A 12,988-nucleotide genomic window follows, 5' to 3' on the forward strand; every position below is an offset into this window, starting at 1 on the left:
TTCAAATGAACAGGGATGGCTCATTTTACTCAATATTTAGATTTACAGATTTATGAAAATCAGATATTTCCAATGATCAACATTAGTATTTAATACTATGATACATTTTCAAAAGAGCAGGTAAAGGTTATCTTTTACAATTTCCTACCTTCAGAAATACTTTGGTTTGAAAGGACGAAGAAAAAGCTTCAATTAAGATTAGGTCCTAATACTACCATTTTAAATTTCTCATTTTTATCATACTGGACAACATGCAGTTTTTAAGAATGAAAAGGGCCTGGGAGACAGATTGCAAAGGTCCTAAGTAGAATATATCTGCTACACAGCTATTCAGGTTATATTTCATCAATAAATAAATTGAAAGAATGAATAAATTTAATTGGAGAGTTCAATATTTTTAAAGAACATTTTTAAAAGTAAAGCAATACTTTTGCAATAGTAATCTATACTAATAAAAGCCTAGGTGGCCCTCGCGTGTGATGTCATCACAAGATGGCCACCACAAGATGGCCACGCGCACAGCGGAGGTGGGGCCTGGCAGCTGCTCCGCGGGGTGAGGCCTGGGAGTCCCGCGGCTCCACATGGCATGGAGGAGGCCAGTCCCGGTGTCTCTGCCACCTTGCACAGAAGAGGCAGGTCACAGCATGGGAGGGCAGTTGTGGGCGATCGGGCTGGCACGGGAGGACTGTTGGGGGCGATCGGCCCGGCCGTGGAGGGCAGTTGGGAGCCGTCGGGCTGGCAGGGGAGGGCAGTTGGGGACAATCGGGCCAACAGGGGAGCAGTTAGGCATCAATCAGGCTGGCAGGGAAGCGGTTAGGGGGCGATCAAGGCAGAAGCAGTTAGGGGAATCAGGCAGGCAGGCAGGTGAGCGGTTAGGAGCCAGCGATCCCGGATTGTGAGAAGGATGTAAACTGGCAGTCAGACATCCCCAAAGGGGTCCCAAATTGGAGAGGGTGCAGGCCAGGCTGAGGGACCCCCGCCCCCATGAACGAATTTCATGCACTGGGCTTCTAGCTTCTAGTAGTAACATATTTGCTGTTTTGTTTTTTGTTGTAATAAGAACATAACTAAATTAATTTACTAGAGGCCTGGTGCACAAAATTGTGCACGGGTAGGGTTCCTAGGCCTGGCTGGCAATCAGGGCTGACCTGTGGGGTGACTGGCAGGATGATCGGGGGTCCCCCACTGGTACCCACCTTGGCCGGCCTGGCGCCACCCACTCGTCGCACCCCCCCCCCCCGCCACCGCCACCTGCCGCCTCCCTCTGCGGGGTGACCTGGAGGATGATCGGGGGGCCTCTGCTGACACCCACCTTGGCCGGCCTGGCACCACCCGCTCACCGGCCCCACCCACTGCTGCCACCTCCCTCTGCGGGGTGACCAGCAGGGCAATCTGGGGGCCTCCACTGACACCTGCCTTGGCTGGCCTGGGGTTTGTGGGCTGGGGGAAGCTCCTGCATTGAACATCTGCCCCCTGGTGATCAGAGAGCATCATAGCAACCAGTCGTTCTGGGCCGTTCAGTCAATTTGCATATTAGGCTTTTATTATATAGGATAATCACTTATATATTATACTAGAGGCCCGGTGCACAAATTTGTGCACGGGTGGGGTCCCTCTGGGTGGCCTGCAGGGATCTGGCTGAAACCTGCAGTCCAACACCGCCTGCAGCTCCTACCTGCCACTCCCGCTCATCCCGGCCCCATTGTGCCTCCCACGGGCTTGCGCCCAATCAGTCCCAAACGGGAGAGGCTCTCACTGCCACAGCAGTGCTCACCAGCCATGAGCCCTGTGTCTGACGCCCTCCCAAGGGAGTGGCCTGCAGAATCAGGCTAAAACCGGCTCTCCAACATTCTCCAAGGGGTCCCAGATTGCTAGAGGGTACAGGCCATGCTGAGGGATCCCACTGGTGCATGATCGGGCTGGGGAGGGACCACAGGAGGGCTCCAGAGCATGTCTGGCCCATCTCACTCAGTCCCAATTGGCCGGACCCTACCGGTAGGAGTATCTGCCCCTGGTGGTCAATGCACATCACAACGACCAGTCAACCAGTTGACTATCTGCCCCCTGGTGGTCAGTGCATGTCATAGCAAGCTGTTGAGCAGCCTTAGCATATCATTAGCATATTACGTTTTGATTGGCTGTTCAGTTGTTCTGCCGTTCAGTCTATTTGCATATTACCCTTTTATTATATAGGATTATTATATAGGATGTAATAAAGCTATCCTATATAATAAAAGCCTAATATGCTAAGTGTTCAGTCGTCCATTCAACCAATCAAAACGAAATATGCTAATGATATGCTAAGGCTGCTCAACCACTCGCTGTGATGTGCACTGACCACCAGAGGGCAGACACTCCGATAGGTAGGTTAGCTTGCTGCTGGGGTCTGGCCGATCAGGACTGAGCAAGACGAGCAAAATGGACCGGACACACCCTGGAGCCCTCCTGCAGTCCCTCCCTGGTTGGCCAACCTCCCACATCCCTCCCCAGCCCCGATTGTGTACCAGTGGGGTCCCTCGGCCTGGCCTGGCCTGTGCCCTCTTGCAATCTGGGACCCCTCAGGGGATGTCAGGGAGCCGGTTTCGGCCCGATCCCACAGGCCAGGCAGAGGGACCCCACTGGTGCACGAATTCATGCACCGGGCCTCTAGTATAAAGTAAAAAAAAATGTGTACAATTAGATATATACATACTAGAGGCCCAGTGCACAAAATTCATGCACTTGGGGGGGGGTGGTCCCTCAGCCCGGCCTGTGCCTCTCACAGTCCGGGAGCCCTCGGGGGATGTCTGACTGATGGCTTAGGCTAGCTCACCAGCTGTGAGCCTGCTTCTGGCTGAGCGGTGCTCCCCCTGTGGGAGCACATTGACTACTGGGGAAGCTCCTGCATTGAGCGTCTGCCCCCGGTGGTCAGTGCGTGTTATAGCAACCAGTCATTCTGCCATTAGGCTGAATCTGGCTCTCCAACATCCCCCAAGGGGTCTAGCTCAGCCCGGCCTGTGCCCTCTCACAGTCCGGGAGCCCTGGGGGATGTCTGACTGATGGCTTAGGCTAGCTCACCAGCTGTGAGCCCGGCTTCTGGCTGAGCGGTGCTCCCCCTGTGGGAGCACATTGACTACTGGGGAAGCTCCTGCATTGAGCGTCTGCCCCCGGTGGTCAGTGCGTGTTATAGCAACCAGTCATTCTGCCATTAGGCTGAATCTGGCTCTCCAACATCCCCCAAGGGGTCCCAGATTGCGAGAGGGCACAGTCCAGGCTGAGGGACCCCACTGGTGCATGATTGGAGCCGGGGAGGGATGTGGGAGGTTGGCCAGCCAGGGAGGTGTCGCGGGAGGGGTCCAGGGTGTGTCCGGTCTGTCTTGCTCAGTCCTGATCGGCCAGACTCCAGCAGCAAGCTAACCTACCGGTTGGAGCATCTGCCCCCTGGTGGTCAGTGCACATCACAGCGAGCAGTTGAGCAGCCTTAGCATATCATTAGCATATTACGCTTTGATTGTTTGAATGGCCAACTGGACGACCGGACACTTAGCATATTAGGCTTTTATTATATAGGATACACTACAAACACAGATAAAAAGATTCCTTTTACTTCTGAAAAGGTTAAAAGTTGTCAGAAGGTGCCAATCCTCAAAAACATTTTTTTTAAAAAGTGAGGAATTACTTTTTATCTGTGTAAGATTCATATTCCTGCTCTTCCCCAGGATTATTTCAATCATAATATACTTTTACTAGAATTTCTATACTTGTTCATTGTAAAAATCAGATTTTTAAAACTGGAAATGTTCAGATATAATACAAACTAGAGGCCCAGTGCACAAATTCGTGCATGGGTGGGGTCCAAGCTGGCCCACCCCAATCGGGGCCAATCGGGCCAGGCCAGCTGGGGGGAGGGGCTGCAGGCAGTTGGCTGGCTGGCCAGTCCCCCGATCAGAAGGGGGGGCCAATCGGGGGTGGGGCCAGCCGGGTGGAGAGGCCGTGGGCAGTTGGCCGACGGCCCCACCCCCTGGTCCAACTCCCGGTTGAACTCCCGGTTGAACTCCCGGGAGAGGAGACAATTTGCATATTAGCCTATTATTATATAAAGATGTTCAGGAATAAATTTTATCACATTTTGCACATTTTTTTGGCTAATATAAGATCATAGTCCAGTGATGGCGAATCTATGACACACGTGTCAGCACTGACACGTGTAGCCATTTCTGATGACACGCGGCCGCTGAGGCAGGCCGCATGCCGAGGATGAAACATTTGCTGCTCCTGAGGATGAAACATTTGAGAAATAATGTTTTTTCCTCAAAGTGACACACTACCCGAGTTATGCTCAGTTTTTTGGCGAAGTTTGACACACCAAGCTCAAAAGGTTGCCCATCACTGTCATAGTCTGTGTGTGTGGCTAATCCAACTGATTTTTGTCTCCCTTTCTGATCTACCAAAGTACATCTTTGCATGTCAACATATATCTCTTATCTATACCACCTTCTATGGTCATATTTTATGTCATCCTATGGATATACTGTAATTTTTAAATAAAATCCATTTATATGAGTTCTTAATACACTGCTATTATGAGCAGTGCTGAGAAAAAACAAATTTTATGTAATTTAGCTAATCTATAATAATAAAAGCATAATATGCTAATTAGAGTAGACGTCTTTCCGGACTAAGCTGGGGCTGCAGGCACCACGGCTGTGAGGGAGGGATCCAGGTAGCCACCTGCGGCTGCAAAGACCTACTCTTGCATGAATTTCATGCATTGGGCCTCTAGTTATTTGATAAAGATATTTTAGTATAAATAGAATTAATGGGCAAAAATAACATATAAATTTTTAAATGTGGTACTAATAAACAAGTTGTATATTTGAAAAGTCAAAAGCAACTTAAACTTTAAGAAGCAGTATAAGTACCACTGCTGGTCATCTTCACAAACTTTGTGGATGGAAAATGGTATTTCACTCCTTTTCTTACCAGTGACACTAAATATTTTGTCCTATGTCCATCATTCCCTTGTACATAAGCTAAAAATTTTTGTCCAATTTCAATTTAGAGTTCTTTTCTTGTTGATTTCAAAGTCTCCTCTGTAAAGTAAAGATAGTCTTTTTCTCCTATATGCATACGTTGTAAATATTTTGCAAGTACATTTTCTTAATATTACTTTCTGATAGAGGGTTTTAATTTTTTACATCACTCAACCTCCTATTTTTCTTGCTTTTAAAGTCTCTGTCAACTTAAAATATATATATATATAGGCATTTATGTTTTCTTCTGATAATTTTCATATTTTGTATATTTGAAATTTTTAATCTATATTCCATCTGGAATTTATTTTTCTGAAATAAAATCTAGCTAGTTTTCTCCAAATACTTAACAATTATTTCTCAACCATTTATGAGTAATTCATCTTTTCCTACAAACATGTAATGTCACCAGTATCAAGTTCTAAAGTATTACATACATTTGGGTGTTTAGACATTTCTAATCTGTTCTAATAATTTCTGTCTTTTCAGCTATTGATAGACAAATAACGTGTGGAAATTTATAGCACATGTTGATATCTAGAAGGGCAAAACTTTATCTACTAACTACACAATAATTTTCTTAATTTCATCACAACAATAAAGACAGCATGTGTGACTCAAAAATTTTAAAACCATATTTTATTGTTTATGTAAAATTAATAAATATAGGAAGAGCACACATTTTGAGAAAATGAATCTTCCTATTCAAGACCACAGCTATCTTTTCACTTCAAAGTTCCCTTTGGAGGTCCCTCAATAAAGAACACAGGTTTACACTGATTTGTATTTGTTATTGGATTTTATCCGAGGAATTTTTAGGCCAAAAGTTGATCTATTATGGGAATTATTTCTCTCATTATGCACTTGGCTGTAATATACAGCATTATGGTATAAAGATGTGAACACCAAATATATAATGCTAAATATACTTAATTTCGTTTCTATTATTGCTATATAATTAAATCACTTAAAAATGTCAGTAAGTGCTCTGGAAGAGGCATTAGGAGCGGGTCCTTGAGTTTTTGTTTTTGCTGCTCAGAAAAGTCGGCCTGGCGCTGAACCCCAGGGAAGGTGTCCATGCCGACCTGCCCGGGCGCGGGAGGGAAGACAGCCGGCACCTGGGTGACAGCGGGGCGGCGCCCCCACCTGCTGAGCCCGGCCGGAGTGCCTTCCCCCAGGTCCGCCCGCCTCCTCCCGGGGGCCGGCGGGAGCCCCGCGGGCCCTATTACCTGTTCATCTTGTCTCTATCATTCAAGCCATTTATCCGGAGCAGCAGAATCTGCTTCACTTTCGCTACGCTGCCCACGCTGGCAGCTCGGTGGATCTTCCCCAGGTCTCTGTCCCGGACGTGGTACCCGGGCTGCGCGGGGCCTCGGCTACCACTCAGCCTCTCCCCCCGGCTCCTCCCGGGGCTGGAGGCCGCGCCCAAGGGCGACACGCCCTTCCTACTCCCAAAGCCGAAAATCTTCTTCATCGCAGAGCGCCTGGCGGCTTCAGGGAAGCCTCACCTTCCCCTCAGCTGTGCGCGCCGCCCCCGGAGTGCAGCACTGAGGCTGCAGAGAGCGCGCGGCCTCAGGCCACAGCATCCGGCCGGCAGCGCCGCGGTTTGAAATCTTACAGCCCGCAGGGATTGTAACCCGGCGGAGCCCCTCCGCACACAACTGCGCGTGCGCGCCTCAGAGCCGACGTCACTGCGCTTGCGCACCAAGTCCCCGCGGCCAGAGATACCCAGAGCGCATGTGCAAGGTCCAGACTTCTAAAATCTCAGGGATTGCTTCTGGGCACCGTTCTAACATCGATGGGAACTGGCCGAATCTTGCGAAACATCTGCAAAGGTTAGAATCACTCCAGTGGAAAAGGGCGTCTTTACTCACTGGGGGCTAGGCTGGCATGGAACTTAAGGATGCTAAAGCCTCCTCCCCCAGAAAGCTCATCTAAAAAAATATATAAATAAATATTTTTGTTCCTCTTCCACATCTCTCTGGGCCCCAGCCAGTCTCCAGGGAATATAGCGGCTGCAACAACAGAAAGATGTTTCACTGTTTTTAGAGATTGTGGCAATATGTGTATACAAGTGCAAATTTCTTTTTTTTTTTAATATATTTTATTGATTTTTTTTTTTTTTTTTTACAGAGAGGAAGGGAGAGGGATAGAGAGCCAGAAACATCGATGAGAGAGAAACATCTATCAATTGCCTCCTGCACACCCCCCACTGGGGATGTGCCCGCAACCAAGGTACCTGCCCTAGACCGGAATCGAACCTGGGACCCCCCCAGTCCGCAGGCGGACGCTCGATCCACTGAGCCAAACCAGTCAGGGCTACAAGTGCAAATTTCTGAGAAACAAATGTACCTTCTCCAGATGAAATGAAAGCACATTTATGAATGCCTGTTAATCCTCCCTTTGGCCCAGCCATATATTTACATTTTCTTTACTTTTATTTCCCTTATTAAGTCTTTAATCAATGAAATATTTATTTTGGAGCATGGAGTAACATTTAAGAACTTTTTTTTTAAAAAAAGCTATTGTGGAAACCATGCCAGGTCCGCAGATAGTCAAAGCAGGTGGGAGCACAGAGGCCTCATTATCAATACACCAGAATGACCAAAGGCCGCTCTGGGCATGTGCCTAAATGGAATGTTCAAGGACTCTGAGCCTGGGAATCCTAATCAGGCCACCACACCATGAGCGGGTGCAAGGACACACGGTACACTGTGCCCTTCAGTAGCCAATATGATTGATGTAACGATTGGCACGAAGCCTTCTTTGTCTAAATAGTATAAAAGTAGGTTACTGACCAGCTAGTTGGCTGGAGTCGGCTGAGGATGGAGTGAGAAGAAGTCTGCTGGAGAGAGCAGCTAGGATGGAGTGTGGGAAGAAGTCTGCTAGAGAGAGCAGCTGGGCAGGAGAGACAGGAGAAGCTGCTGAGCCAGAGAGCTCAGGTACTGCTACGATGTGAGGCAGTGAGCCTAGGAGGCAGCATGTGGCTGCTCAGATAATAGTTGTGGGTACAGAGACTGATGCTACTTTATGGGAAAGATTTATGTTCACCAGCGGGTGTCCGTCTGCCTGTCTGTATGGACTTTGCTGTGAGGACTGTTCTCTGGATTCAGCAATACTCATTCTTATACACCCTCAACTTCTCCATCTCCTTCTCTGTCTCCCAAGACCCTCTGCCAAGCTCTGCCCAGACTCAGAACAGTGCTCTGATAGCTATTCACATGTCACAAACCATCTTTTCTTACATAGTTTAAAATATATTTTATTTTGCATTAAATCCTTGGTATGTTTTTTTCTTTATCTGGTGTTACTGTTCTGTTCTACTGAATGATCTTATTCTTGCAAAAGAACTCAAGTATTTTAACTTCTTTATAAAATACTCGAAGCCCGATGCACGAAATCCGTGCAAGAGTAGGCCTTCCTACCCCCAGCTGCCAGCACCGGCTTCCCTCTGGCACCCAGGACCCAGGTTTCCCTCACAGACCCAGCTTCGTCCAGAAGGTCATCCGGTCTAATTAGCATATTATGCTTTTATTATTATAGATATGTTCTCTATCATTTAGAGACCCAAAGTTTCTCCTTCTTAATCTTTTTAAGTGTTCTCCTGGCAATATTTACCTTGAAATTATTTGAGGTGAATTTTAATTAGGTTGAGAATTTTAGCAGAGTATAAAAATCTTGAATCAGTGTTTGCAGATACATGTTATGTCTCTCTATTTAATTCTTATTTTATGTCCCTAATTAGCTTTTGGTAGCTCTTCCTTATGTAAATCCTTCCTACTTCTTGATATATTTATACCTGGGGATTTTTCATTTTCTATTGTGATGGTATATTTTTTCATTATAATTTGTGATTATTGTTTTTATATCTGTGTTTTTATTTGACAAACACTAGAGAACTTCTTTTCTCTTTTCTTTAAAAATTGATTTTAGAGAGAGGAAGGGAGAAAGATGGAAACATCAATCAGTTGCCTCCCACACCAGCCCTGACTGGGAATCGAACCTGCAACCTTTTGGTATACAGGAGGATTCTCCAACCAACTGAGCCAGAGTGTGAATAACTTTTTAAAGCTATCTTCTATATATATAAAAGCCTAAGCAACCGAATGACCAGTTGACCAGTCGCTATGATCCACACTGACCACCGGGGAGCAGACGCTCAACACAGGAGCTGCCCCCTTGTGGTCAATGCGCTCCAACTTCCCGCAGCTGGCCAACCTCCTGCAGTCCCTACCCCTGGCCAGCCAGCCCCAATCGGCCCTGATTGGGACTGGACGAGACGGCCCCGATTGGCCCTTATTGCTGGCAAAGCCGAGGGACTCCACCCGTGCACGAATTCGTGCACCAGGCCTCTAGTCTATATATATAAAAGCCTAAGTGACCATCTGACCGTTTGACCATCTGACTGGTAGCTATGACGTGCACTGACCACCAGGGGGCAGACGCTCAGCGCAGGAGCTGCCAAGCTGTGGTGACTTGGCAGCTGCAGTTCTCAGGTGACGCACCTGGAACCAGAGAGAAGGGAGCCCGATTCCGGGGTGCATCACCCAAGAACTGCCTTCTCACAATCCGGGAGCCCTCGGGGGATGTTGGAGAACCGGTTTTGGCCTGATCCCTGCAGGCCAGGCCAAGGAACTCCACCTGCCAGAGGGACCCTGCTCACTCCACAGATGACGTTTGAGCTGTGGCACTGCCCCAGGTGCAGCCAGCTGGGGAGGGACCACGGGTGGTTGACTCCAGGGCATGTCCAGCCTGTCTTGCCCAGTCCCACCCAGCTGACCACCTTCTAATTAATTTCCTTTTGATGTGCATGAATCCATGCACTGGGGCACTAGTAATTTTATAACAGGAGAAGTTGACAATTTCTGGTAGGTTCTTAGGGAAAGCAAACTGGATAGTAAAGATTTCACCAGAAAGATGTAATATTAAAGAACGGTATGAAGCAGATGAAAAAAATCAAGTAAAAATGCAAGTAAGTGGGTTTGTGGGGTTTTTGGAGGATATCAGTTAAAAAGAAAATTTTAAAACATATAACTATTTTTTCCTCAAATCCCAATAGCCATTTTTTTTTCAGTAATTACTTAAGAGGGACACCTAACCTTTTTGTTTCCTTTTAATAGTGTTTCTTTACTTTATTTACCCAAATCTGTTCTCTGCCCTTATATCTAATCCTCTTACTGACCTTTTGTAATCTTATCTTCTTGATCATTATGAAGTCTCTTGTGCTCTACACGTGTTCCATGCTCTTTAAGATCTTACAAAGTTAAAGTCTAAATACTCATTTCATCTTCCTTCCATCTTTCTCCATCAGCAACTCTTATCTTTTCATCTTTATTCCATTTCTGCGGAAGGCAAAATATACTGGTTCTGTACTCCATAAAAACTGCTATGAAAAGGAAAGTTTATAGATAAACTAGTTTTAATGTAGGACTTGATCCAGTAATTCCAACTGGACTATACCTGGTATTGTGAGTGAAGCAGATAGGAACAGGAGCAGGCCTGGAACAACAGCTAATGCAAAACCAGGTAACCCAGAACTCATCAGGTTCTTATTACATTTGCTAATGATTTCAAGTGCTAACCAAAATGAAAAGCAACAGAAACCACCATTACATAATATGCAACAAAATTTGAAAGTTTGGCAGTTATGTTTTACAGCAAGACAAATGCATAGACACCAATTTAAGTAATTATTCTTCAGAGGCCATTAAATGCCATTTTGTTCTTTGTCAGTTGAATGATTTCACAATAAATTGCTTGAAATTAGCAACTCAGAAACTGAGTGTCTGGACTATCAGCATAAATTGCTGCTAAAATGCACATACATAGCTCTGGCAAGTGCTGGGGTCCTTGCCGAGGGACGGACATCTTTACTGGTGAAAGAACAATTTATAAAAACAAACAAAACAACAACAACAAGAAAAATTTTGCAGTCATATCTAACTTAACTAGACCAAATGGTTTTGGCATGTGTGAATGATTTCAACTATGATCACCAAGCATTTGCCTCTTATAGGAGGCCAACCAGAAAATTATCTTTTCTACCCTATTTTTCTTGCTCAGGGTGACATAGGAGACCAGTAAAGACTTTTTGTAGAGATATCTGAGGAGAAGAGTCTGACATTTTTGAAGCAGCCTGTAATGAGGGTCAAAGACATTACCAGGTTGCAGAGAGGTAGGAACCACACACCAGGACTCCTGGTCAGTTGTAGAGATTTGATTGATCCTAGTGCTTTTGTATGGATCAAAGAGACTAAGGCGTACATGTTAGGCCAACTCCGAGCTTCGGTATTCCCCCGTCAAATGCTATCTGGATCCCAAGAGTTTCTTACAAGCAGTTGGAACTTAAGATTTCCCATTCCCAGACTTCTAGTTTTGGATCCAGAGCAGGTGCCCTGTAGAACGTTGTTACTTTGAACTCTCACGCCTATCTAAGATTCAAATGGTGCCTTGGTTGAGCTCTCCTGCACACTCATATAATAGCTATACTAATGGAATTAATAATGTGATATTTGTTTTATCATGAGAAACAGCTGAGAGGTGGATGCCGTAACAAATCCCATAGCTAAGGTTTTCCAATTCTAGTTCAAAGGCTGTTATTAATGTTTTCTTCTTGTAAGAATTACTGCAAAACTAACGAACACTTTTCCACAAACTGGTTAATTTGTTCTTCGGGATGTGTCTTCCCATGCATTCTCCTGTACTAAGGAAATCTGATATGATGATTATTTTAAAATAATATAAAAATAGATTCGTTTGTTCTTCCTGGAAATCTTTTAGCAAACAACTTCTCCAATTGCTCTATAATTTTTCTCTTTTTCCTCCATTTTCTCCTACCTCTATCTCTTTTCTTTACCTAGCAAAGTTATGCAGATGTAAATAACATCTCAGGTTGAAGAACTACTGGTCTTTAACGTGCCTCCAGACTGTGAAGAGTAGCAAAATTTGAGGTGAGAGCCTAAAATCATTTCTACAGAGCAGAAAGGAAACGTGAAAGATAAGCACATTTAAGTAAAACATATTCACTCTGACATAGTTCTCTGTTAATTCGGACACGAAATCCTACCTTGCATGTTTTTTCCTTCTAAAAAAGAAATCGGTGAGTGAAGGTAGAAGAGGGTATTGGGGTTGCGGGGGGAGATAAATGGTGATGGAAATAAATGAATAAAATAAAAAGAAATCATATTTTCCTCTATAAGAAACCAATTCAGTTGTCTAAAGGATATCTACTCTACAGTTATACTTCCTGGGATGTTTTAACAGATGAAAGAGTCACTTAATGCTCATAGTCTTCATAGCATTTTTAACCCTCTATGATGAATCTGATCCATCTATTCCATGCTCTGCCTAATGGTGAGGGGATTAGGATAATTAATCTACTGAATACCTATTATTCTTTTATTCACTGAAAATGTATTAACTGATGCCCTAGAAAGCATTCTGTTTAGTCCTGAAGATAGAAAAGAATTCATGATTGCTTCTTAGAACTCACCATCAGGTGGGAGAATGCAGACAAAGAAACAGTAACCTAGAGAACAATTTATTACAGAATTACAAATCAAATGCTATGGGGAAACGGAGAAAGTAGTTGGACAAAGAGCCTAAATAGAAAAGGGCTTGAGAGAAAGACTAAGAAGAAGTCACCAGCATACAGATGGTAGAAAAATATAGGGAAAAGCTAAAAGGACCAAGGATACAACCTTAGAGTTTACCAACATGAAAGCGAGAGTAAAGAATAAAAACCCACAAGATAATTCCTGAATTTTAACATCATCATAGAATTGTTAAAACAGAAAAAAGGGGGAAATGAGAGCTGTAACCAACTAAAGCATTCATCAGAAAGGGTATCTTTGTCTCCATTATTAACTTAGCAATGGTATAAATTGTTTTCTAACTTACTGTTTCTTTGTTTGCATTCTCCCACCTGATGGTGAGTTCTAAGAAGCAATCATGAATTCTTTTCTAGCTCCAGGACG

At 44.9% G+C, this 12,988-nt stretch overlaps 1 protein-coding gene across 1 annotated transcript in view; it reads right to left on the minus strand.

The window, feature by feature from the left end:
* ANKRD26 (ankyrin repeat domain containing 26) overlaps positions 1-6,525 on the minus strand; it is a 111,164-nt gene extending 104,639 nt beyond the window's left edge. Inside the window, exon 1 of the mRNA XM_054716586.1 lies at positions 6,242-6,525. Within this exon, the coding sequence (XP_054572561.1) occupies positions 6,242-6,486 (245 nt within the window). The 5' untranslated portion in view covers positions 6,487-6,525. The remainder of the gene's footprint in view (positions 1-6,241) is intronic.
* Between the last annotated feature and the right edge of the window lie 6,463 nt (positions 6,526-12,988).

This window comes from Eptesicus fuscus, chromosome 5 (genome assembly GCF_027574615.1).
Source record: "Eptesicus fuscus isolate TK198812 chromosome 5, DD_ASM_mEF_20220401, whole genome shotgun sequence".
In the NCBI taxonomy this organism is placed as follows: Eukaryota; Metazoa; Chordata; class Mammalia; order Chiroptera; family Vespertilionidae; genus Eptesicus; species Eptesicus fuscus.